Below are 27,133 nucleotides of genomic sequence, written 5' to 3' on the forward strand. Positions count from 1 at the left end.
GGCATTTCGGGGTCTGTATTGTTACGATTCCAGGCATGTCGTTGGATCCATCCATTCGAAGTGGTCTGAGTATAGTCCAGTTTAGTGGTCCAAATGACATTGCGATCGTCTGTATCGTTTTGTTCTCTGGCATTTATTGCATACAGTCCTTTCCATCGGTGGTCCGAGTGACATGGCGGGGGTCTATATCGTTCCAGTTCTCTAGTAAATCATTGCAAGAACATAGTTCAAGCAATGATCATTCATGCATACATTCATCCAGCACAAACATACAAGCGATGTACAACATATGTAGCGAAGCACATAGACAAACAAGAGGAAATATGATAGGATACAAAATTGCAGACATTTTGCTAAAGGAAAGTCACACAGTTAAGCCGTTTGTCCTACAAAAATCGAATATGGCTTTCAGGAAATATCAGTTCGATGCCGCTAATAATTCCCGAATCGGAATATCAGTTCATTTTCCCAGTCTTTCGACCGCGTCCAGCAAAGCGGGTCGTGCAGACTAGTATTCCACACAGGACCAAAAAAGATGATTCATGTCATCCAATGCGAAATGATGAAATGAAATGATTAGATCTAAGTCTAGACATCATTCGAATTGATTTTTTTAAGACGGTTCCAAACATCTTTCAATTCATTTTTTTAATAGTTATGCATGAAAACATCACAGAAGATTGTGAATGTATAAATTGGCTCCCTGAACTTCCTTCAACACTTTTCCCATAGCACTTACAGGAACGCAAACATTGTTATCTACTAATTTGCCATCGCTTCCACATCATATTGTTAATTATTTATGTCCTACCCCTTCCGAGCAGCACATTAAAGCATATCTGTGTAACAATTTCAAATCTCTGCTCCTGTGCAGTCGCGGGGGAAAGAAGGGAAACAGTACCCAACACGCAAGTTTGAGTAAGCTTGCGTGCAAAAAGATGCATTCCATTATTCTGGTAGCCCTTTGCAATGCCACCCAGCCCAAGATCGAGCGTGATATTGAAGCTGTTGTGTAAAATATCAAGCTCTCACACTCACAGCTGAATCTTTTCTCCAGTAGCAGTAGCAATCGTACACACAGCATCAACCCTTCAACGTTTCATTCTTCGTCGCACCCCACCAATTCAATAAAACAATCGACCCACAAGCAAGATGAAGCAGCAAGTCTGCAAGGCACATGCTTAGCTCTGGCGCGATACCCACCATCGTACGCCACTGCGCTAAATGCGGTCGAATGTAATCTACTAAAATTAATTAGCACAGCATTCGCGTGGGGCAAACCACACCGCTTTAAGGGTGTCTCACTCTGTGTGTGTGTGTGTGTGCTTGAAAGTGGGTATGCGGATTCGTTTTTGAGAGAAATGCAAACTAAGTGCAAAATATGTGCCCATCAGCACAAGGGCGCACACGGGCGCCGAAGAGCAGACATAGTAAAGAACGGTCGGTCGGTCGGTCGGTCTGTAGTTGGTTCCGCACTTTGTCGAGTCCCATTTCTTGATACGTTCTCGATGGAGGGTGGCTGGGTGGTTTGGGAAGAACCGGGAAGAAACGGGCTGTGGTTTGCTGGGACGGATGGGTTTCGTGTCCGGTTTCGGTTGCAGAGCTACACACAGCACAGCCACACCAGCAGCAGCAGCATCCTGGTCACGGCACCAGAATCCAATTGAAAATGCAATCATACTTCTCTCTTTTTCACTCCCTGGGCAAGAAAACCCTCGTGAGAAATCAAGACGTGTACACTAACACGAAACCACAGACACAACCCCACGAGGAAACCTCCCCCTGCCTGCCTCGAGTAAAAAGCTGGCTAATGTTTTAATTTGACAAACAAATTGAGGTTACGGTGGTGTCAATTAAAGTGGCAAGTGGCTTGCGTTAGCCTGTGCGAATGCCTGATGAATGCAACGGACCCCCGAAACGGTAAGTGGAACAAGATTAACAGACGAATAATAAAGCTATATAAAGGCATCGGCACCCGGTTCCCGCCACCGATGGGCCGGGCAGATAAGCATCATTTCCCGAATGATGCAACGAAACTGCGCTATTGCTCATTTTCATACAATCGCATCGCGTCATCCAGTTCACCTCCAGTTCGCCTCCACCCGTTTGCCTTAATCAGCTGAACCCCAACACACACGGGAAGCAGGAGTGGCAAACACTTCGATTGAATTGATGATTATGAGCAATTTAGGTGACCATTCTGGCAACGGCGACAATTTGGTCCGACCAAATCAACCCAATGGTTTGTTATGCCTGCAGTGCCGCTGCATGTGAGGGCAAAGACCTCCTTCCCCCCCCCCACCTGGGCAGAGCAACGGTGCGGCAACAATAGTGTTAATCAAGCGATTGAGTTTAACACCCATGCGCGGCAAGCCGCATTTGATCGCACGATCTCCTTGATTGCGGTACCGTTGCGTTGGCTTTAACAGCAATGCAACGCGCAACGGTTCTCGGCAAACCTCTCTCCCTGCGTAAAGATGAGTAAAATGTGTGCTTTCTTGGGGTCGGTTTGAAGAAAAAAGCTTGTTCAATCGCTATAAATGAAATTAATATAAATTTAAAATTATTTTTCAATTGCACTCTATTCACGTTGCTCTTCAGGACTTGAAATGAACAACTTTAAGCTTGAAGTGCGTTGAATATTAAATCAAATGCTTCAAACATTGTGCACCAATAGCAACACACACACACACACACACACACACACTCATTAGCATACACTGCTGCTAGTTTGGTGGCGTGATTGCACCAGTCCCTGCTGTTCCTCGGATTGGTGGAAAATATTTTCCTACGCTCTTCCCACCTGCTCTGACTCCTGTCGCCCGTCGCTGGCTAATGAAAAGCCAAACTGTCCCGCTCCATAATTCATCGCCCTCATTGAGTGCATACGGCATACGAGAAGAGCTGTGTTGTTTGTGTATTGGAAGCTGACAACGAACCTTTCCCAAATGGGTATTAATTGTCTGTGAAGGGCGAGGTGTGAATGGTTGAAGCGATAGAGGAAAAGTTCAACTCTGCCGTTTACCAGCATAGCTAACCAACGCAGGTACGAGCACGGTTTTTGGAGATTGGTACACATTATGCTGGGATTTTTATGGTGAAATAAACACCAATAAAAAAGAAAATAACAACAACAACGTTGCCCTCAATTCTTATTTCGACTGCTTCGGACATCAATAAAACGGGTTGCTAATACTGCTGCAGTCGAATGTGTCGTGTGTGTGTTTGTGTTTCGTTCGCTCAATTGGAGTTCGATTGCGAAGTGTGCGTTGTCGATAAGTATGACCATCACATCCAGCATTAGGTGTCGGTACGAGTGGTTCGATTTTTCCTAAATAGTCAGTGTGTGTATGTTTTTTTATAGTAGTTTTACAGATAGCACCAAGCAAAGAAAAGTATCGAAAGAAAATGCCACCAGACCAAACAAAGCCATCAGCGCGGGGTTCCCGTCCACTGTTAGATACAATTGCTTTGCAAGTGATGGGTTCAGGTCACGTCGAGGTTCGAGGTAAAACAAATGCTTTAGTTTTGTGCAACCTTTTTGATTGCCTTTTTTTCTTTTGAACAAATAGAATCTTGGAAAACACTAAAAAGTCTAGAGTGAAAGAACAGTAAAAATCGTCGAAAAAAAAGTAAATGAATCTCTAAGCTTCGTGTTTGATCAAAAAAGACATTACCTACAAAGTAAAACTACAGAATGGAAAAAATTAAAACAAAGTGTAAGTAAATGAAATTATCAAAAAAAAAACATAGTTTTCCTAAGTATATGTTAAAAATCAGCAAAACTATTAATTTTCATAGAACAACAGGTAAAGGGTGATTGAGAAACAAACGAATGAAAAATGAAATAAAATTTGAATAATAACGAACAGTTTAAGGTAAATCGGTAAACTGAAACAAATAAAAACTAATTTAATGAGATAACAAAAACTAAGCCAAGAAAACGTAAATAGATATGCTTAAACAATATAACAAATACATCAAATAAGCTATTGATTTTAAAACAAAGGTGATAAACAAAAATATAAAAATATTATAAATATTATAAATATATCATAATATAATAAAATATGTAAATAAAATATAAATAAAATATTGCAGTATTAAAAATAGATAAAGGCAAAAGAAATGGATTATAAATGTTAAAATAAGAAATATACTATAAAATTTAATTAAATCGCTTTAAGAGTAAAAATAGAACAAAAAGAAATGCAACATAAATAAAGCCAATATTAAAGTAAAAATATTTAGGCAATCCAAGAAACACAGCAACATTGCACGCCGTTCGAAAACTGCACTGCTTTGACGTGATAAATAATAGCAACAGTGACTACACACACACACACACACACACATACACAAGGACATCATTTGACATGTCCATTGTAGTCACGACCAGCTCCGCCTATTATCATTTCCATTTTCATATTATTTTACCCTTTTGCACTTCGCTGTCGCTATTGTTCAACGCACACGGTACACACCACGGTTCTGCTGCTGCTGCTGTTGCTAATAACATTATTCCTATTGTTCTTCAATCAAATCACTTAATAAATTTTATATTTTATTCCAGTCGATTTAACCCCCGAGACCGACCCGAATGTGATGTGTCTTCCTTTTTCCATTGCCCCCTCCCCACCCGTCTGCGCTCGTTCGGCAGCGCCCCTCTATTGGACAGGACAAAGCGCATCCAGGCCAACCGAACGGGTGAATGACCTAACCGGGCGGGCGAGCATGAGGCGGTACGGTGCCGGCGCGGTGCTATGAATTGTTTTTGCATCACGCTTGTAGGAGGGAGAGTGGGAGGTGTCGGTTTGGTTTGGTCGGTTTTTGGATATCGAGTTTCTCTGGCTGTCCTTTTGGCAGCCCGAAATCGGCGTGGGCATCGCACAGCGTGCTTGTAGTATTTCTTTTCTTAGACGGCGTGTCCTCTTTTTTCTACTATTTTTTTTTTTGTCGATCGACCTCCGACGCAATCGAACGTTTGGAGATTTGTTTTTTTTTATTTGTTGGGGTTTTTTTTCTTTCAAAGAGAGCTGCACCGAAATCAACTCCGTTCGAAAACAGCTCTATCGTACTCGTTGATGGTAAACATGTTTCTGGTACGCGTGCAAACGCTCCCATCATCCAACTGTGGGTGGGACTGTGGTGGAAGTGGACGTGGTAGAAATAAAATGAAATAAAATCATCCAATCATCCTCTACGGTGCATCAAAACCACCCATCCCCCGCCTTTCTGGAGCGGGTGCATACTGATAACACGCGGCTCGGTGCAACATGCAAACAAACGGCACTGCAACACGGGGCAGGGAAAGGATAGACAACGGCGCATTTGTTATTGTTAGATTTCAGCAATTTATTTTCCAATTCGATGATAGCCACCTTTGAAATGTTGTGCGGCCCCGTACGAAAGTGCTGGGGGGCCCAAAATTAACCTTCTATCCGTGATTCGTGATAACCTTCTCGTGAATGTGAATAACACAATCGAGAGGCAGCAGGCAGGAAAAAGGGGACCGTCACACGTCAAGAAATAGTGCAAAGTGTGAAGTTTCTATTCGGGCTAGTGGTTCCCACCGAGCTGGTACCGGCGACAGACCGGGTTCGAGTGAAACAGCTCCAAACGCCTGTCATGTTATTCATTGAGTGTCAATTTTTTTGGGCAAACGTTGCCGAGTAGTTGAATAGGTGTATGGTGTCGTCGTTTCGGGTTCAGGATGGTTTTGAATTATTTTTTTTATACCGAATTGGTAGAGCCGTTAACAACAGCAACCACTCAGGCAAATGGACGAGTAATTGTTTTATGTTGAGTATGTACTAAACATCCGAATGAGTCACCTTGTCGAGCTGCTACAAAGTTTGCCAATGACTTGTTGGCCTCTGAAAAACGCACATCGGTGTTTAATTATAAATCTGTGCAAGTTTGTTAACAATCAAATGGTGTAAACGCCTGAAAGTATGCAAACCGCAGTTCGAAAATTGCCTTTTTTAATACGTGTCAAACTGTAAAAAGCATTTTAATTGAAAATAGGATTAAATAAGTTTCTATCCCCGAGCGATACATAAGTCAAAGAAATAAGCAAAGTCCGAAGAAAAAGATTTTCTATACAGCTTATCATTCAAGATCGACAACATATAGAACGACGATGATGAGGGTATGTTTAAATTAAAGCAACATAGTAGCAAAATAATGTAATACCAACAAAATCTACCACAGTCGTAGACGTAAAATAGAAAATGTTACAAAAACGTTAGTTTGCAATTATCATAACATATTTATATTTATTAAGTAAAGTAAAGTAAAGAGAGAAAATGTAGTTTGAAGAGAGAGAAAGAGAAATAGAGAGTGAGATAATTAAAGGGATAAATATTTCAAACATTGTGAAATGAATGGATAAAACGACACAAGTGCTATAGCCTGAAGTTATGCAAAATTAAGGTCTACTTGTTATACACTATAAAGCTGTTATACAAATCGTTTTTGTATCTATGATATTTCTGTTTGGGTAGTAAGCATATTTAAACGATCACAATCAAGAGCAAACATTCTTCTACGTAAAACTAAATGCTTGAATGGGAAAGCCAAACTCTCTATTTGACAAATCGTTCCCAAATGAATAAGAACGATCGCAAAAGACAAAACCCCCGATAACCATCGCATGGTGGTGGTAGCGAATGGTGCAAAACCAACATGCGAACGGTGCTGACTGTCCGTCAAACGTTTGCCCCCAACAAAAGCCTCCCTTTTCATGCCTGACGTGGTCTTGCTACCAGTAACGCTTACTGCAACGTCCGCGGCACTCGTAGGGCCAACGGCCCACCGAAACAACATCCTTCATCCCTAGCGGCGCCTATGCCACGCGGGAATATTTAACGCCGCCCGTCCAGCAAACATAAAACCTCGACGGTGGCACCTGCTAACTGAATGGGGAGGGCGCGAGGGCGCTCGCACCATCCCACCCCAGGCAGGCCCCGAAACAATCAAAACAATAAATCGAAACTTTTGACTTTTGCGCGCTGCAACCGAAGACGAATATAAATAAAGCGCACCACGGCAGCCCGAAACTTTGCCTGGCTGGGATGGCGGCTGTTTTTTTTTTTTTTTTTTTTTTGTTTCGCGATCATCTGCGCTCCACGGTGGCGAATGAACGCGGCCATACACATTTCTTTTCGGTCGGTTGTTTGGTCCTGATACATGTTTCGCTTCCTCACCCCTCGTGGTGATGGCAGCACTTGCGGAAGTTGACCCTAAACTTCCTTACTTTCCACCCCTCAAACACTCAACCTGCTTACTCTCTCGCTTGTCGGTCGCTGCGAGTATTTGCAAGCCGTAGCCGTGACATTCCGGGCACGTAGCGGCATAACAATCGAAAAATCTCGCCAACGTCGTCATTTCAGCTGCACGGTGAACCGGCCGCTGGGCGGTACGCAATCTGCAGTGCTGAAACGGGTCGCGTACTCGCCCGTTATTGGTGAGAGAAGTGACGAAAGGATATCGGGGAAGGAAGAGTGTAAGGTATTCACGCGACAAGTCAGCAGTATTTAAGTTCGCCGCGTACCGATGAAGCCTTCCCAGACAAGATGGTTACCACTCACGTCCGATTCGGTACTAGGGAAAGGGAGAGGTCGAAATCAACTGCGAAGAACGAAGACATTGAACGGTGTTTATGAAAGAAATGGTGACCTTAAAGCGGAACAATGTTTGCAGTGCAATATTTCTGAACTCGCAATTTTATTATGAGATTTTTGGAGATAAGTAAGGAAAGATTCATGAAAATAGTATTCTCATTCTACTCACCAGAAAACCGTACTCACAATATGCAAGTAGAGTATAGTAAATAGTAAGAATTGTAATTAAAGCCTTATTATGCTATTGTAGCCTCCTAGATGGCGTTATATTCAGCAACTACTAACCAGAGATCAGATGTAATGCAGGTTGCCTATAATATAGGCGTGTAGAACTTTTTGATTCATGAACAACAGTATATGAGTTTCTTTATTTAAAGCGGCGCTCTGGGACTAATCGGACGAGACAAACAAACACGACTCTGTTCGATAGGTGCTCTGTCAGTTGTTCGATGTCTTATAGACCTGTCATGATGCACTGCAATACGCCTATCTTTTCATCTCGAAAATGAAGCACTTTCATAGTTTAAATGAGTATCCATCTGCAGAGGGAAGATTCAACAAATAATTTACTCGTTATTCATATCAACAATAGCATAAAAATCATTCAATTTTAATATTGAAACATGTAAAAAAACGTCCATGCCAAAACACATACAGAGCATACACATGCATTATGTACACGCAATAGTTTAATACGTTTCAAACCTGTATATTTGATGTTACAATTGATTGTGAAGCATTGCAATAATTATTGATAGCTATTTTAAATATTTTGCACTCAATTTTAAGAAGAAAAAGAGACAAACTACGTAAACTAACTTGAAAATGTCCCAAATTGAATTCTATCTACTGTAGCTGTGAAGCGTTTGACAGCCAAGGTACTCCCAGCACAGGTGGGTATCGAACATCACAGACAGAATCAACTGACACGAGGTTTGTCTTGTTTGTTTGTTTGTGTCTGACAGTGCACCTCCATATATATGGGATTATATGGGTTTGTTCGAGTCGGATGTCGTGTTCGATTGGTGCCAAAGCGCAGCCTAACTTCTATCTTGATTCAATTTTTTATTCTATTTCATGATGCTATTTTAATATTGCTACATTTTCACAAAGTAAAAAAAAGAAAAACTACTTCCTTTAACTAACCCCTTAAATTAAAAAAATCTGTTCACAACATAAAAAAACTAATAAATAGCTAACTGAAAAGATCCAATCTACAATGCAATGCAGCCATTACTGCTCCTAACTAAATAAAACACCCATAACAATTCACTCTTCCATTTCAATCATCAACAATTTCCACCCTTGCAGCAGCCAATACAACTACTCGGCACACCATTTCATCCCGTTGCGCCGTCCGTTAGCGTTACTTAGTTGGTGGTTTCAAACTTGCAACGGAAGAAAAAAGTCATGCACTGAAAACCGATCTTGAGGATGATGATCGAACGATTGCTTTGACAACAAACAACTTCAAACATTCTGCACCTTGGCAGCCCGCCGGAACCGGCACGGGTGAGACATTTTTACCCCACCGCAGCCCATTTTTTCGCCATTCGTCTTCTTCAGCGTCTGCAGCAAACTGCACCGTTTTGTGCGAATCTCACAACCAAGTGGTAAAGTTTTCTTGTTCTGCTTTTTTCCTCTTCCTCAATGTTACCCGGAAAATGTTTTGCTCACCTGTGTGTGTATGTTGCTTTTTTGTTGCTTCGCTACAGCATAAAAGGAACGGCGCGAGAAACCCAACCACCCTTTCGGGCCAAACAAGCAAGTCAGTCACGTGACGTGTACGTTGAAAATAACGTGAGTTTGCTCATTCGATCTTTACTCTTCACCCACTGGGCCAAAGTACACCGGGCCGCCCACGTGTGAATGTGCAGCCGCACTCCCCTCCCCCGTTTTGGTAGCAAGTGTTGCCAAACACCAAAAACCTCCCCACCATAACCGGTTTTCGGTAACCAGGGAAGTGGTGAGATTGCAATCGTATCACGTTTCACGGCTTCATTAATTGGTTATGTTTGCTTTCATAACCTCAAACCGGCGAGCAAAACCAACCTTCGGGTGCGTTTTTCTCTCTTTTCCATCACTTTCGTCTCGGTGGCAGACCGAAAAAAGAAACACATTTCCTCAACCGAAAGGTGAGGACAACAGAAGGGAGCCAACCCGAACCCGGTACCTTGAAAACAGTTGACAGCATCACCTCCAAGAGCGTGCCAAAGTCAAAGTTTAACTCTCGCCGCTTGTTTACGGCAGATCGGTACACAACCGGTGACGAGTGCGCGGTGTAGAAGTTTAAAATATACAGACGACTGGAAAGGAGCGCTGAAACAACAGCCGAGCACTGAGGCCCACAGTATAGTAAAGGAAGCTAAAATAAAATTTGAAACACGCAGCTGCATCGCGGTGGTGGCGGAGGATAAGGTGAGTGAAAAGTTGCCACTTTCTGCTTGGAGCTGGGAAGATGGTTTCGGATGCGCACGTCCGCTTGTTCGCAGTGTCACCGGCTGCAGGTGATAGTAGCTGAAGGGATGGAGATGTAGGTATCTTCTGGTGGTGGTGAAGGATTGTAGAGCCAGAAGAAAAAGGAAAGGATAACGAGGACTAGTATCAATGACATGTCAGCAAATTGTACAGCCTTACTTATATTTTCATTAGTTTTTAAATGCATATAACAGTCTAGGTCATATAACAAGAACTCTCGTGGTGCTGTAAGCATGACTTAGTTCAAGTAAAGATGCAATTAACGTATTTTTGCGCACTTTTGGCATGTCAAGTTGTCAGTTTTTAGTGCAAATAATTAAAAACTACTAATTTTGCTTTATATTGCATACCTTCAGGCGTTCGGCAAAACCGGAAAGAGATTAATGTTTAAGGCTTCTATATAGCGAACCATTTGAAGATATACAAAATGTCTTTCTTGAAGCTGAAGACACTTTTAATATTTTTATCAAAACTTAGTTAAATAACGATAGAGCCTGAAAATATAGGCATAATTAGTATTATCCATCAACTGCCTTAACAAACGCCTGGAGGTATGCAATATCACGACATTTCTTAGGTCTTAAGCGGCTTTCGAACCCAAACTATTAACATTAATGTATTATTTTAGAAATACTCAATACTTCCTGAAAAATCTCTCATATTGTACTACCTTCTTTCATAAATAATCATTAAATTAACAATTCCATCGCATCAATTCTTGTGCCAACTCCATACAGCCAAGCATTTTGACTGTTGCAATCAATCAATTAGATGCAGCATCTGTAAACTCGCGTGACTCGGCGTTGAGATTTTATTAAAAAATAAAAAATTGCCCACTATCCTACAAGCATCCATCAAAAACATCTCCCAAAAGATTTCGGCTGCCAATGTCACTACTTATCGTGATTTCTTCAGACCTTGCTGCTCACTCTGCCACCACACTGCCACCGTCACCAGCCCAACGAGCAAACAACGCCCCGTGGCGACAAAACTCATTCCGACAGGTGCAAAAGCTACCGGCGCCTGCTGCCAAACCTCCACCCTTTTCCCGGTTCATCGCATTCGGCGAAAGTTAAACAAATCTCTACCACTGCGTGCAAAGCCCGGGCTATCCCTGACACTGCACAAATTGCAATTGCACACCGTATGCTCGCTCCACCGTCGCTCGAACGAACCTTGTCCGTACAAAAGGCGTACGGCGAAAAAAGAGGCCTCCCAGTAGGTACACAGACGAACTTGTTGATAAATGACATTTTCCAGCCGGAGCCTTCCGATACGCCGCCGCCCCGATGGGTTCCCCTGCATCCCGATTCGGATGAGCCTCGGCGAGGCTCATATTTCTCTCCATTTGCCACACCGCAGCGCTGCGTCGAGCGGCACCGACCACGGCGAAGCGCTACGTCGAAAGTTTGACTTTTCACGAATGGATTGTGAATAAAATTCGATTAAATCTGCATACCGACTGAGAGATTGTATCTCACGCAAAGCAAAAGGGATGAGCGAGAGAGAGAGAGTGGGAAAGAAACGGTGCCGAGGTGAATCGTTTTAATCCAGATAAAGCATAGCAGCACTTTGTACTTCGTGCGGAGGGAAACGGCAACCGCGCCGCACCGAACTGCCAAGGTACTAATTATCTAAATCGCAATCCTCGGGGAAATCTGACTTCATTCCATTTAATTTTGAGCAATCTTTGCAACGCTCCCGTGTCGCCCTTTCGCACCGTTGCCGTGCCGTGGTCCGTGTTCTGCTTTCCCATTCGTTGGGAAGAACGGGACACTGCAAGCTGCCGATTGCAGATCTGAGGTCAGGTGGTGTGGCGTGTTTCCACAACCAATACGGTGCTTATCTGTAAATCTGGCTTGCACCGATACTCGGTTGCCTCTGCCGGGTGAAACATGAGTGGGTTGTTTCCCCTTCTCCCGTGTGCAGCATTTACCGGTGCGACGGTGCAATTTTTCATTGGAAAATTATTAATCTTTCGACTCGGTGGCCAATAATTGGGATTGGCCGGCGTGGGGGTGGCGAAACTTATTGACAGCTGATTAAAATTAATACGAAAAAGGCTAATCACCATGAAGTGGCGAGGGGACGTTGGAAGGGGTTTGTTGAGGCGAGCATGTAATAAATCGAACGAGTGCATCGCTGTTGGTAAAGCGTCCCCGCTGGGGGAGTTTTTTACTGTGGTATGGTTGAACACGTTGTTGGGATGAGATATTCAGTTTCACCTCATTCAATCGGGCTGCGTTGTAAAGGGATCTGTGATAAAAAAAAATATGTTTGCTCTTTGTTATGATTTCGTACAATTAACTTTACATATTTCATTGTTTTTTTCACAGCAAGTTAATGAAAAAAATATTTAATACACTTCGTGCTCGCATTTAAAGTGCTTGATTTTCCTTTAATTGTTTGTTATTAAAATAAAAATTCTTCAACCAAGAAATGTTGATTGAACTTTCCGTTAAATTTTCTTGCTTTTTCTTTGATGTTATTTTACAAACTTCCTTAAATTTCGGAAAAACGTTTGATTTAATAAAATGGAGATCAAGGTCGACTTTTTTGTTAACCCGCACTACCGAAATGTTAACTGCATTTTCTGTTTTTGCACGAAGCCGTATTTCTTTCGACGAAAGACCCCGTACACGAAGCACTTACACACGGATAAAGATAAACACGTTTTATTTGCGATTAAAATATACTTACGGTGATCTCCGTTCGTGTTGAGATCAATATGATAAGAGAGCGATCGATCCGCTGATCGATCGCATTATAGATGCTTCTCGCAGGAAGCAGGAAAGCGCACTCTCTCGTTGCCACGTGCCGAACGATAACGTGTCGGCACGTGATTGGTCGAGCTGGTGCGTGGGAAAAACGCATGCGAGAATTGGCATACCGACGTGTCGGAGTCGACGTCAGGATTACAGTTCGATTTGACCGTTTATTTCGACAACCATTTTCAATTATAGTATCCCATGAGTCAGTGGACAAAATTTGACGCCTCTATCAATCAAACTCCATCCGTGGGTAGTTGATCCGGCTGTAAGAGGCCACCATGTGCGGGGTGCAGTGCAAGGTGAGAGTGTCGAACTTGACGTCAGAACCGTTCGAATCTCACAGGGGTCTGACGGACAAGGTGACGGACTCTCCTGTCTGCTCTTTAACATCGCCCTGGAAGGTGTCGTTCGAGGCGCGGGGCTAGACAACGACATCCGTGGCACGCTCCTCTACCGGTCTCTCCAATTTCTTGGCTTCGCGGATAACATCGACATCATCGGCAGGACAACAGCGAAGGTGTGCGAGGCGTACACCCGACTCAAACGCGAAGCGACAAGAATTGGATTGAGAATCAATGCGACGAAAACGAAGTACCTGTTTACCGGTGACTCAGGCCATCTGGGAAGCAGTGTACTAGTTGACGGCGACAAACTCGAGGTAGTAAAGGAGTTTTTCTATCTCGGGACGGTCGTTACTTCGGACAACGACATCAGCAGCGAAATCCGGAGACGCATTGTCCAAGGAAATCGTGCATAGTATGGGCTTCATCGACTGCTGAGTTCCAGAAGACTTCAAGCCCGCACGAAATGTGAGAAATATCGCACATTGATTCGCCCGGTGGTTTTGCTCTATGGACACGAGTCCTGGATCATTCGAGCGGAGCATGCAAACGCTCTGGGCGTGTTTGAACGACGCATCCTTCGGACCTTCTTTGGCGGTGTGTTCGAGCATGGATCGTGGAGGAAAAGGATAAGCCACGAGCTTGCTGAGCTGTACCGCGAACCGAGCATCCTGACGGTGGCGAATGCTGGCAGGGTACGATTGTTGGGACATGTCATGAGGATGCCGGACTCATGCCCCACCAAGAAGTTGTTCGACAGCGATCCCCAGCGATCAGTATAAGGCGCAGGGGTGCACAACGAACTCGATGGCTGGATCAGGTAAAGCGAGACCTGTCGGAGATCGGGTGTCTACATCGATGGGAAGCTGCAGCCAGGGACCGAGCATCCTGGAGAATTGTTGTGGACCGGGCCATTTCACACCGACGTGCTCTATCATAAGCAGGCCAACAAGAGAGAGAGAGAGAGAGAGAGAGAGTGAGAGAGAGAGAGAGAGAGAGAGATCAGTCAAACTCCAACCGTGATGGCTAGAAAAGTGAAGCAACTTTGTTCAACATCTTAGCACTATTAGACAACAATCAGAGCATCGAAAGAAAGCCCGCTTCTAAATGACCGACGGCCATGAACGTTTTGAGGCTCCAAAGGAAGCTGTACAAGAATAACAAGGAACAAGTGGCTACATTGGTGCGTTAGCTTGGCCGGGAGGTCGATGCAAGCGGCGAAACATGGTGAATTAGTACTTGGGAAACATTAACAAACATATCAGGAAGCAGAAATCGCGTCCACTGCCCTCACAGTGGCAAGCAATGACGCAAAAACTGTATACGACCATTTCAGGCGAATGTCGGAGGAATTTCGATATGACACCCTAGACAGCGAACCGGTTCAACAACTCCTAGCTGCGCCCCATCGAAATTCTATGGACCAACATGGATCAAAAGCTCAACTCAAACAATTTTGTCGGCGAAACTGAGGAGAAACTGATATAACTCATTGACATCAGGCTTTTCGAGGTTTGAAGGATTGTGTGAGATAAAAGAATATCCACAAAAGAAAAATAAGTTCTTTAATGTAGCAGAAACTTATAGAAAATAAAGAAGCTTTTTGCGATAAAAGTAGATTTCATATAGCAAAAAGCAGTTATTTAGCCTCAATAAAGTAGTAAAAATGTATTTAATTTAGAATTGCTTCATATCATTCCGAAGATTTCGCTGTTAGATTCAAAAAGGACTTTTAGATAGAAATGTAAAAAAAACCTCAAAAGACTTAAACAAAAAATCTGTCCCTCCACCTCAATCACTATAAAATACTCATCACTATTGATCCGTACACTTTGACGCCAAAACGGAGAAAAATCCGCTAAACATGCTGGTTCGATTGGTAAATTCTAATGGCACTAAATCCACACCAAACACACGCGCCAAGCCGAGATCGTTAGCTGGACACAGGTTCGCCCCGGGTGAGAGGGTGGTCAAAACAAAACAGCCGGGCAAGTCCGGGCCCCATTTGGCCGCGGTCCAAGAAGGTAGCAGACGCACGGCACGCGTTCACCAAATGACACGATGGTCGATGTGTTCCGCCAAACAACGGATCTAGTACCTCACCTCGTACGGGTTTATTTACACATCGAATGCAGTGCAAAGGGACGTCACAGACGGGGAGGTTTGTGTTTTTTTAGAGTTATACCGTTCAGGGTGAACGGTCCGTCCTCTGTTCGCTGTGTGCGCTGTACAGGTGTATAAATTAATCATCGAAATTGATATTTGATTACGGTGGCTGTATTTTTGTCCCAGTGCAGCAGCAATTAGGGGCAAGCTCTTAAGATAGCACAGAGCCCACTCTCGCAGGCTGCAAAGAAGAGATCGGACAGTTTATCACATCTTTTAGAAAGCCATTATGGACCACCATTATCATTTCTTTCGAGTAAAATCAAGCAAAAACATCCATTTTAGAATAGAAAACAACATAAATTATTATATTTTTCTGTGTGTGGTTTTTTATTACACCCTCATTATGTCACAAAGGGTTTCAAAAAGATTGCCACAAGCGTGTGGCTACGACCATAACATATTTTTCCTAATTTTGTAAAATCTTTGCAAGCGCTAAAAAACCCAACCCAACCTCCCGTTCCATAAAGAAAATAACAAACTGCATTCGGAGGGCAAACCAAAAAAAAAATGCAATCTCTCCTGCCACTCTCGTTCGTCCATTGACACGAGAATCTGACGCATTTACGGAGGATTCGACAGCCCCCCAAAAAAAAGCAGCTCACACACACACACAATCGCCCCCCAAAATCGTGCGCCAAATCAAACATCCGATCCGCAGTGTAGGTTGTTTTGCTTTCGGTTCATTTTTTCCCACTCCCCGCCCCCCCCTCCCCCCACCCCCCGGTGCTGTTCTGTCTGTCTGAATTTCTTGCAGGTTCTTGTTTTTTTTCTGTCTATCTCTCTCCTTCTCCTCCTGCGATTCTGCCCCATCGTCGAGTGGGCCGCGTTTCTGGGCCGTATTATCATTATTAGTTTTGTGCGCCTCATCTCACTGCGCACAATATATACACACACAGAGAGAGAGAATTGGTACGTGTATGACAAGCACGTGTACGGTTTTACCTCCAGGGTATACCGGGGAAGGGGAAGGGGAGTATGATTTTTGTGGGCAGCCCTCTGTGTCCTCCACAACACAACACAAGTGCTCGAGCACACCAACCCAATGGGCAACACCAGACCAGCCATCAGAATGGGTGTTTAATTTTCCGGCATCCACCCTTCATCCAACCACCTCCCGGTTCGAGAGTGTGTCGGTAATTTGCCCAGCCACAGACTCAGACTCTTCCGTCATGGGCCGGGAACGGGCAAAGAGAATCAACATCGGGCAGGCGGGGGAGAAACAGTTGCACGTTATAAACCTTTTTGAAATGAGTTCAATTAAATTGTTTATTAAATGGAATTGAATTGAATCAAGTGACACAGACCGTTGTTGCTAGTATAGGTCGCTTTTGGTATGATAGCGCACACAGTGATTGCGTCTCCGATATGCAGGAGCCACAGTGGTTCAATGGCTGATGTGGACGAGAAACAATGTTGCATCGAGCCAGCATCGAGGACCAGAGTTTAAAAAAAAAAAGCTAGAAGAGACAGAAAAATAATAAGTTCCTTCTACAGAAGAGAAAGAAACAATCCTTAACTGCCTAATATGCATACATAAATGGTAGAAAGTTTCATTGCTTCTTGGTGTGCGTTACTTTACGCCGTTCACATTTTAACGCTTACCTACCTTTTTTGCACTACCTTTCCTTCGCACAACAAAGCCACCACTAGAGATGATCTTTGCGACGCACCTTTTTTATTCTATTTTTCTAGTTTTTGGGGGTCATTTTCCAACGCCACTGCTTTGAAATTGACTCAAAATGGGCTGTGCTAAAAATAAAACATTCTGACAAGGGTCCGATTTTACCAATTGGAAATGAAACGCAGTTTCAGAATTTCCCTTCGCTTGTAATTTGAGAATAATTTGAAGGTATAGAATGTGGTGCAATCGTGACTTTTTTTTTCTTCGGTTGCACACCAGATGTGTTAAGAAAACGGTGCTCAATTTTAAGCTATTTGTTGAGCTTTTGGAGCTTTTGAAAAAATCTGTCCGTTGCCGCTAATAAATAGGTTGAAAATTTGTACTTTTTGGACAGAACTATTGTAATCCTATTGTTTATTTTTATGAACTACGAATTTGATTTGAAAAAAGCAATTTTTAACATTTTTTAACTAATTTGGGTCATAACATGTTGTTAAACTTAACAAAAAAAAACTGTTTCCTAATAATTTCTACAAGGTTTTTTTTTCATTTTTCTATACTTCTGTTTTTCATACAACACTACGCATCTATCTTTAGTCTTGTATCTTTCCATCCTTCTTGTACATTGGACACCGATCGTGCGTCCCAAAAATTGGTGCCATTCAATACGAAATCACAAGAGCAAAGGAATGCTTGCACAGCAATCGTGCACACGCTTCATTAATCACCGTTAAACTTTCAGCTCCCTTCGTCGCGGAAAAGGGACATAAAGGAGGATGACACACACACACACACACAAAAAGAAACAACAAAACCTACCATTCCTGCCCATTTTGTAATCATCGACGTTTTCGATTGAAGTCAAACACTCATCCAACTTTTGGGCATTCCTTTGCCGCCCAACGGGCAACCACTTAAGACAGCTGCCCTGGCATCGAATTGTGTTGAACACAACTACAACCCTTTCCCCCCAATACCAAACACACACACACAAAAAGCTCCTGCAACACTGCCCCAGAAAAGGCTCGATTGCCGGGGCAACCGTTTCGGGTTTTTGAATTTGAAATTTGGCCCAATTGCTGCCAGCGCGCCGAAATAGTTGATTCGCCAAGTTGGGAGTTAGGGAAATTAATTAATTTCCCAACATTGTCGCATGACCAGCTTCACGGACACTTTACACGCTCACACACACACATACACACACACATCCAGGGCCAAAACCATCGAAAGCAATTGCATTGCAGACGAACCCCGAAAATGAAGTCCGTCTTTTTCGTAACACAAAACGGGCGCGAGATGTTTCGCACTCCGCATTTTGCTACCACCGCTTGCACTGGACCCCGGACTGGTCCTTCCTTTTGGTCGCTGTAGCCTCCCTCTCTCTCTCTCTCTGTATCTGTGAGCGGTTGAAACCATTTAGCGAAAAGTGGAACAATTTTCGGATGGTGTTGTAAAATTTAAACTAAAAACTTTTAATTACCACCAGCAACAATCGGCCCGGAGACGGCGAAACTACTGCGGGACAATGACAGTGACAGCATACGACCACGACGACAACGACGGCGACGACGGTTTAATAGAGACACGAAGTTTGTCGTTAACAGTTTTTCGGTATCGGGCCGCGGCCCCGCTCCAGACCAGAAGAAGAGTATACCTGCCGGGTGTAAATGGAGAAAATGTGCGCGATACTGCAACAACATCTCCAATTCGTCCGAACGTTGATCAATTTTACTATTTGGTGGTTCGATTTTAGTCCATTTCTGGTGGTCTGGTGCTCAAAGGATAACAGTGATAGTGAGCAGTAAATTAAGTTTTTCGTAGATGCTGTACACTGAAAAACTATTCAACCGTTCTATGTGCCGATTGAATGGCATAGTGAATGGAGTAAAATACCTGCTGCTAGAATTTGCAGTGCAGTAAAGCCTCTATACCTCTATGGCGTTTAATTTCTTCAAATTCGCTTTTTCTCTCTGCGGCCTTTTGGGCCAGGAAACCATTGGGAGCCCGCAAATCGAATCTACCAACGGTGGAGGAAACTTTATCTTCTCGCTTTGAGTTTCGCAAAGGTTTTAGCGCGATGCAATTTTGTTGCGAGTAAATCCTTTGTTGCGACCATTGCTCGGCACTGCACTGTTGCTGCACTGGAGATTTGAATGAGCAGCAGTAATTAAATTAAGGAATTTTGTTACGATGTAAAAATATAAAAAATAGCGTTGAAAATGAATATGTATTAAATCCTAATCGGGCGCATCATTAAAAAGGTTAAAAAACAAGAGGATTCTTTTTCGAATGTATAGAAACTTCTTTAATCAAATAGCCAATGTTAAACCATTAGTTAACATTAGTCAATGTTAAATATGTTAAATATGTGTATCGTAGCTCAATTTATGGAAAAAAGTGATCAAATGCTTTGAACAGTCAATAATTAATGTCAATTGAAAGTCATAACAATCAGAACAAGGATATAACTCGATGGAGGCGCATGGTAGCTTGTTACACTTTTACCATTTTTGGCAGTAACAGGGCAATAAAGAAGGCAAATAATAAAATCAGAAAAAAGAAGGCAAATAAATGATCACAATTAAATAACTATGTTTTTAATTGTTATCATTTTCTCGAAGCAATAAAAAAAACGGATTGAAACAACAATTCTGACTTTTACTGCTTTTACAGGATTAAAACAAATAAACACTAAATCAAGCTTGTTCGCCTCCACCAAATGCCATGAAGTCAGATTGAGTACAAGTTTTCATGGTCTACTAAAGCTTGCATGCAAATTTGCATTCAAGCTCATTGCAAAGCAATGTAAGGCGTGCAGTACCATCAAATCAGCAATGGATACATGAAACGGACATATTGATTTTGTTGCGAAATTGTGGATTTTTATGAAATATTTTAAAATAATTAAATAATTAGTAAAAAGACATATTTCCTATGTTGTAGTAAGGGAATGATTAAAATTTTAAGTTTTGAATCTTTTCATACATTTGAGCAAAATAATATCTGGTCCATAATCCCGATGAATGCATGAGGAAAATCTCTTAAATAACAAACCACTAGGCGTCTCCATCACTTGTACATCATTCAACCCTTTATGCGACATAAGTGTGTCAAAGTTAAACGATAAACCGCTTTTTTGAACCATAAACAGAATCTTCGATAATGGTTTCAAGCAAACTTAAATGTTGAGTTATTTACTCCCCTTGGACGCGCTTCTTCCTTTCATCTCGCATCAAAACACTCATAAAGCGATCCTTCTCAAGCCAAAATAACCCATTCCGCGCTTGAATACACTCTTCCAAGTAAGCAGCGAAGCAACAAAAAAACACAAACACGCTGTGGCATCGTGTGTCGTCTGTTCGTCTGGTACGATTTGGTCCAACAGACTCCTCCTTACCCGGACACCTCCACTTGCATCATCGTCTTCATCAACCGTCCGCAAGCAAGATCGTTCGCGTGACATCGTACAAACACATGTCCACTCACGATCACCGAACAGACGATGATCGTCGGTCAACGACGATGGAAAAAGCGAGATCATTGACCAAACGCAGTTTGTGCCTATGTGTGTGTGTGTTTGTTTCGCGATGACGTCCAACCGTTGTTGGCGCTTCACCGTCGCAGTCGATCGAGGCGGAATAAACTACTCCACTACCTCCGAGCCTGAGCGCTTCCTGCACCACCGGGAATCGCAGGGCTGCTTCGACCGTATATCAACCGGGAGTGACAGTTTCTTTCTTTCTCCCGGGACAATCGTCTCCGCACGTACGTCAACGGACCCGAACGATCTTGGACCGGGTTTTCCGTAATTGTGTGTAACTTTCCGCACAACCAAACGTCACCATTTAAAAATATCACCATCTGGTTGGGTTTTGTTTTTCTTTTCCGTTGCCCTCCCAATTCTCGTTGGCTTTGTCAATTTTTGCTTCTGCCCTCAGTTGATACAAACGACGGTTGCGGTCAGTTTCACTGTCAAAACACGCCATGCGTGAAAAGCAACGGTATCAAGTTCGGGCTGTCGAGATGTTCTTCTCACAGGCTTAAGTAAAGCTGGTACGATCGTACGAGCTAAACGGGAAACCTCTCCCCCATTTTCGTTGAAATTGAAGCCGTTGTCGAAAACCAACGAAAACATGAAAAACAAAACTCGATCGTTTAAGTGACCGATCTGCTTTGAACAGCACAGAGCGCCTCTTCTTGGCACATTTATTACCTTTGAAAGCAACATGGAAAAAGTGGTCCCTTATTGCCTGCTGCAGTGCAGAAAAGATGTGGGTGGGTTGAAACATTAAGGAAATGAAGACACGCTTGTTAAGAGGAATTGTTGACCACCCACCGGTTCTGTCATCGCAAGGGCCATCCATCTTGGTGCAAAACCCCTAAATTGAGGAAACGGTGGCAGGCGTATTGGCTTCGGTGACGCACAGATGTCGGAGAGCAAGCATATAAGTGTTATGACGTTAAGGAGAAGGAAGAATGAAATTCATAAAAAATATAGATTATTATAAAAAAGAGATAAATTATATCATTTTCCATCTTTTCTGTGTAGGATATATTTTTTCAGTATTATTAATGTCACTTTAAGTTTTTAAAACAATCTCTCACTGTTTCAATTTCTCGAATTTATTATGAAACCCCGCATTTTTCATCCAACATTTTCATCTTCTAAATGAACGATTGCATCTTAAAGAAAAGGGAGAAAAGAACAACAAAACATGCACAGCAGCACAACAGCATGATCTCAAATGCAACTCAACGTCGCAAGCGTCCAGTCCAGTTGCGCGAGCGTTCAATTCAACCGAAAAGGAAACAAACAATCGCATCACACAGTTTGGCAGCTCAAGGGCGGCGGCAACCCTCGGGCAAACTGATGCAGGCCGTGGGTAATTTCCACACACACACACCAGTGCCGCGTGGGTAAGCATTAGAACAGTGCCGTGGGAAGAAGTTTACTGCAAAACCAACCTTGAAGAGTGGTTGGCGCAGTTTCATCACGCGCGCCTATGGCTGTCCTACTTACGAGCACGAGCGCGCGCACATGCACAGTTCATACAGCATCAGTTCCGTCCGCTTCGATCATCATGGTCAGCGTGCGACATTCACCCTTCGCCTGTTCGGCTAGACACCGTCGCACCAAGCTTCCGAGCAAAACGCAACCCGTGACCCGCGTGGCCTGTCAATAACGGAACGAGGAACGGTGTTCGTTCGTTGTTGCTTCCGGGGTGACACGCGTATGTGCGCGTAGGTATGTGCCGGTACACAAAGGGACGCATTCGTTTGGCGTGTGCCACTGGCAGAGCCACGGCATAGCCGGAATGTGGCTGAAACATTTGAAACATCTCAAGAATGCAAACCAACACTGGGCGCTAACAGCCACCGTGATCGGGAGGCCACCTTAAACGATCGCACACTTTGTTGCAGAGCGCTTCCTTCTCGCGTATCATCCGCTTAATGGGAAGATAAATGTTGTTTACGGTACAAATTATGTCACATGCTGATGTATTTATCAAACATTCTGACGGTTTGAGGCGATGATCGCGCGATCGTAAGATTCTCATAATGCAACACCCACAAAAAAAACCTGGAAAACCACCAGAAAAATTACCGTCTTTTATCATCGGCATTCTGGCTGTGCACCGCTGGGAAAGTGCACAAAGGGGGAGGGGGGGGGAACCCCCCAAAACCAACGACGCTTCCTTTTTGTCCCTTACCTCAACACATCCAACTCAATGCCAAGCGCACTGGCGCACTTACACACGGTGTGGTACTATTTTTATACCAAAAACGGTGGGCCCTCTCCCCTCTCCCCATGCAATCGCCCGATCGTCGCCGAGTCTTCGGGATGTGCAATAAATCGTGCCACCGGTCAGACCGCCAATGCGTTTTGTGCTCGTGCCTGCCGCTGACGTTCGGGTTTAGCTGCACTGCTTCCTGCAGCGTTGAACTCGACCGTAAGTCCGACGACGGTGTGGGAAAAAGGTGATTTGAAGGTTCTAAAAATATACAACCGGCTCTTCATCTCTCTCTCTCTCTCTCTCTCTCTCTCTCTCTCTCTGTGTACGATCGTGCTGATGATTGTGGTGGGACGCTCTTCGCTGAGCTAGATGATCGTAAAATGATTATCGTAAGCCACCTTAGATCAGTTGTAGTAGAAAGCGTTTTATGCCCTCTCTCTCTCTCTTTCTCTCTCTTTCTGAAGCCGGATTGTAATTTCATTGAACTTGAAAAAAAAAGAAGGTAAAAGCGTGATCGGTGTGCAAAAAAGGGTAAACGCGCTGCCAGACAGACGGAGGTTGCGGTTAAATCTCGAAGGGTTCACCGGGTACCGGCAATGTTTGATCCGTGTGCTGTGGTGTGTGTGTGTGTGTATGCTGGCCCCAGATCAAAGCACCTAGGCGTGTTGTGCTGTGAGCCTTTCCTCGATCGATTCGCTGATCGTTGATCGTAGTCAGAGCACGGGAAACGAATTAATGACATTTGATTGAATGTTTCGACCGATCCTTCCTAAAATTAAAGCGAGATTTTTATAAATTTATATTTCAACAAAACAAAGCGTTTGCATGTGCAGTTAAGATGTTTACCATTTTTCCTTTCAACTTACCCCTTTTCCTCTCCCACACTTAGTTGGAGGGGAAGATTTGACGCCTCTTGCGCCGGTAATCATCCGGCAAAAATAGATCGCCCGTCCCGTTTTCCCGTTTCAAACGCCGTGTTCGTTTCCCACACAAAAGCCAATTAGGCAGGACAGCAGCTGGCAGCAAACCGCGTTCATAGCCGCTCGCTCCGGCCACTTCTTTTTTTCGGTCTAATTTTTGCGAATAATAAATTTAACGCCCGTCAAACGATCAACCGTGCTCGAACAGCATTTGCCCCACTATAAACTATCCATCGTCCCACGCCCGGTTCATGCTCAAAACAACAACATCAGCATCGCCCGTTTGTATCTTTTGTTTGGCAAATAAATCGTATGCCGGGTGCGTCCAGCTCGTGGTGGAAGCGCGCGTACTGGCGTGTCTTCACGTGCTGCTTCCGCTTGGACAGGTTGGTTGGCCCCCGGTTGGCTTTCGGGTGAAGTAGAGCTCCTCCAAAAACAGCCGTGTGAAGGGATGTTATTTTTAATCTTGCTGTCTTCCCCATTTCTGCCTTTCGGCCCCCTGTTCTGTTTTGGATTGGTTAGTTTCTTTTGGTTCAATATCGCACCTCATTTAAACCTCCAAATCTGTTACACACGCGTGCTGAGTGGTGCGCACGAGTGGCATTTACGCTTCCTCGTCCGCCGAACCCCCGGTTCGCTTTTCCATCCCACATATCGATCGGGTCGTGTTCGTCGTGTGGACATGTAATTGCCGGGGAGCGTTTTTTTTTTCGTTTTTGCTAAAACGGAAAACATCTTCCGCCCACACTCAAGGACAACGTGCGAGGAGAGGATTTGGTTTTTCTGGACGCTTCAATAAACGATATCACATTTCAACAATGTAAAGCGGATAATAAATTTGCAATCCAACGGACGCTAAACACCAACGCCAAGATAATGTATGGAAAACAGATGCAAGCGGGCAAGTTCTTGGAGAGAGAAAAAAAAAACACGAAACTGTGCGGGAAAACATTGGCAAACCTACGCAAAAGAGAGAAAAAAACGAACATTGGAAACTGTTGAAAGGGAAAACATACAAACAAGGATGAAGTAATCTGCTTAAATTGGTATATATTTCTCCATTAAACTCCCTCTCTCTCTCTCTTCCTCTCCTTCACTGAATCTTTCCTACTCCTTCAGTACTATATAAACAAGAAGGGGATATTTGTATACAAAAAGAAACTTCCCCTCGGCTTGCGAAACCAGGGTGGGAAAATCGCGTGTGTCGCGGGGCGCCGTCAGGGTTTACTTGTACGTACAGTAGTAGAGTGATCTGCTTAGTATTAATTTTAAAACCAAAATCAAACGAGTTACTTTTGTGCATCTGTTTCGTGCCCCTTCCTTCCCTCCTTCCTTTCAATCTAACTACTGCTTCTACCGACAGTGCGATCATTTCACGCGATCAAGCTACGCCTACGGGAGGGCTGTGTTGGCGAATGAGTTAAATAAAAACGCGCAATCAACAGTACGATAATGCTCGAGAAGCTTCTCACTGTGTCCGTGACGTCAGCCTTACTTTCTATTATCAGCAGCGAGGATTAATCGTCTGTCCTGTTTGGCGCGCCGTTTTCTTTGCGTACCGCTCTGCGCATGTGAGAGGGGCTACTGCTACTGAACGACAACAAACAACAGCGCGTATCGTACGGTCAAAAGGGGGAAACAGAGGGACGAAGACCAGTTCACTCTTAACACTAAGGTAATATTAAAAAAGAAACCGCCCATCCCATATCATAACAATATCTCACGATCCATGCGGCATTTAGATCGGGCGCAGTTGAAGTAGTTGTAGTTAGAAGCAGCAGCACTTGATACTGCAGTGTGGTAGTAGTAGTAGTAGAAGTAGTGTATATCACAGGTATCGTTTCCCGACCATGGTGCTTATCCGCCATGGAGGGTGGAAATGAAGAGGATATGATCGCCAGGCTGCAGGATGTACTCCGTTTCGCCCTGTGTGTTGGGAAAGGAAAACGGAAGCAAAACGCACAAGGAAATCAGTAAGGAATTAGAAGGAAATGGTTTTCCTTTTTCGCTTCGCGTCTCCACTCACCATCAGATCCCAGTCGGTATCGTTGATCATGACCAGAATGCCGGGGCGGACGGTGTTTTCCTGGAGGAACAGACCAGCATCACCTGTGAGCAGATGATCCCTTAGCCATCGGAGCATTTCCTCGAGCAATACTGGTGATAAAAGTGAAGCAGAAAAAACACCTTCAAATAACCTCGTCCGAAGCACACACAAACGCAAACACGCACGACACGGGGGAAGCGCGGACGCTTACCTATTTTCGATCCATCCAACGGTACGATGTGTTCCTTCACACCACCGAAAAGAGTTTCCGCTCCACCACTTTAGTAGGGAGAAACACAGAAAAAAAGACGGAAAAAGCAAGAACATAAAATAAAAATTTTCAAATCTCGGTCATCGGTGCGCGGTGAAAGAAAGTGTGTCTTCAACCCAACGAAAGCACCCACAGTGGGGTAATAGACGCGCGTAGGATTTAGGATCTTTTTTTCCTCCCTCTACAGAAACACTTTTGCTCGCTTTGCCTTTGCTGGATGACGGCAATGCCGTCAGGTTCTTCACTGACGCACATAAAGACACGGCCTTACCTGAACTCGACGGTGATGGTTGAGCCGCCGGAGATCACCTCCTCGTCAATGGAATCGTCCATTCTGCTGCTGGCACCAATGATGTAATTTGCGATTGGAAAATGCGATAAAAGAGCGCCTCGGGATGGTTTACTTTGACTGCTTTCGGCACAATCTTCCACTTGCAAGTTACAAAGCCGGCAAGTTCTTCCGCACTACAGCCACCAATCAAATCGATGGCAAATGGATCCGTCTCGCACGATACGGCCGTTCCGGATGCGTGTGAAAAACTGACTGATTTCCACCCGCGAGCAGCTGACGCTTATACACTTTTGCTCTGTGTGTCGTGAGAGTCGTTTCACACTGGCCCTCGTCCTGTGTTCGTGATCGTGTGAACTGTGTTCGTGATCTTGCGCGGTTGAGATTTTCACGACCGATCTCTTGCTTGGTGTGGACGACGACGACGGTGTGGACCTAGTTGTGGTTGATGAGTAAGTGGGGAAAACGAGTAACCGGTAAGTTTCACCTCTCTCTAGGGAGCTGATTAATTCAGCGCTACAAACCTCTTACTCTGGAAGCTGCTGCCGATGAGAAATAGGCTGAAAATAAACGATTTCAGAAGCGGAGGTTTCTTTTTTCCCTGTGTAAACAGCCCGCGTGGAAAGAGCGGAAGAGTGCGATGACGTTTCGAGACCGGGCGAGATTGTAAACAACAACACGTTTCCTTCCTCCCTCTCTTTGATCATTGCAATTAGCGTGTTAATGGCAGTGTTTTAAAGTGTGGCAATGAGGTCACAATTTTATTATTAAAAAAAAGGGTGAACAGAAAACACGCTTTTGAACGCGAAATGCGAAAAAAGTTCTTTTTTTATCAACTCCACTTTGGTGCCGTTCCCGAAGGGATG

At 43.9% G+C, this 27,133-nt stretch overlaps 2 protein-coding genes across 2 annotated transcripts in view; both read right to left on the reverse strand.

The window, feature by feature from the left end:
- The window catches only part of LOC120947541 (alpha-tubulin N-acetyltransferase), a 600,156-nt gene that overhangs the window by 538,677 nt on the left and 34,346 nt on the right, over positions 1-27,133 (reverse strand). The gene's annotated exons all lie outside the window — the stretch shown is intronic.
- Positions 24,691-27,041, reverse strand: LOC120948557 (ubiquitin-related modifier 1 homolog). Its single transcript, XM_040365004.2, has 5 exons — positions 26,792-27,041; positions 26,250-26,702; positions 25,919-25,986; positions 25,687-25,817; positions 24,691-25,586 (listed from the first exon to the last, which is right to left on the reverse strand). Exons 2-5 carry the CDS (start codon positions 26,309-26,311, stop codon positions 25,518-25,520), a joined length of 330 nt encoding a protein of 109 aa, XP_040220938.1. The 5' UTR covers positions 26,312-26,702; positions 26,792-27,041; the 3' UTR covers positions 24,691-25,517.

Source organism: Anopheles coluzzii, chromosome 2 (assembly GCF_943734685.1).
Source record: "Anopheles coluzzii chromosome 2, AcolN3, whole genome shotgun sequence".
Lineage (NCBI taxonomy): Eukaryota > Metazoa > Arthropoda > Insecta > Diptera > Culicidae > Anopheles > Anopheles coluzzii.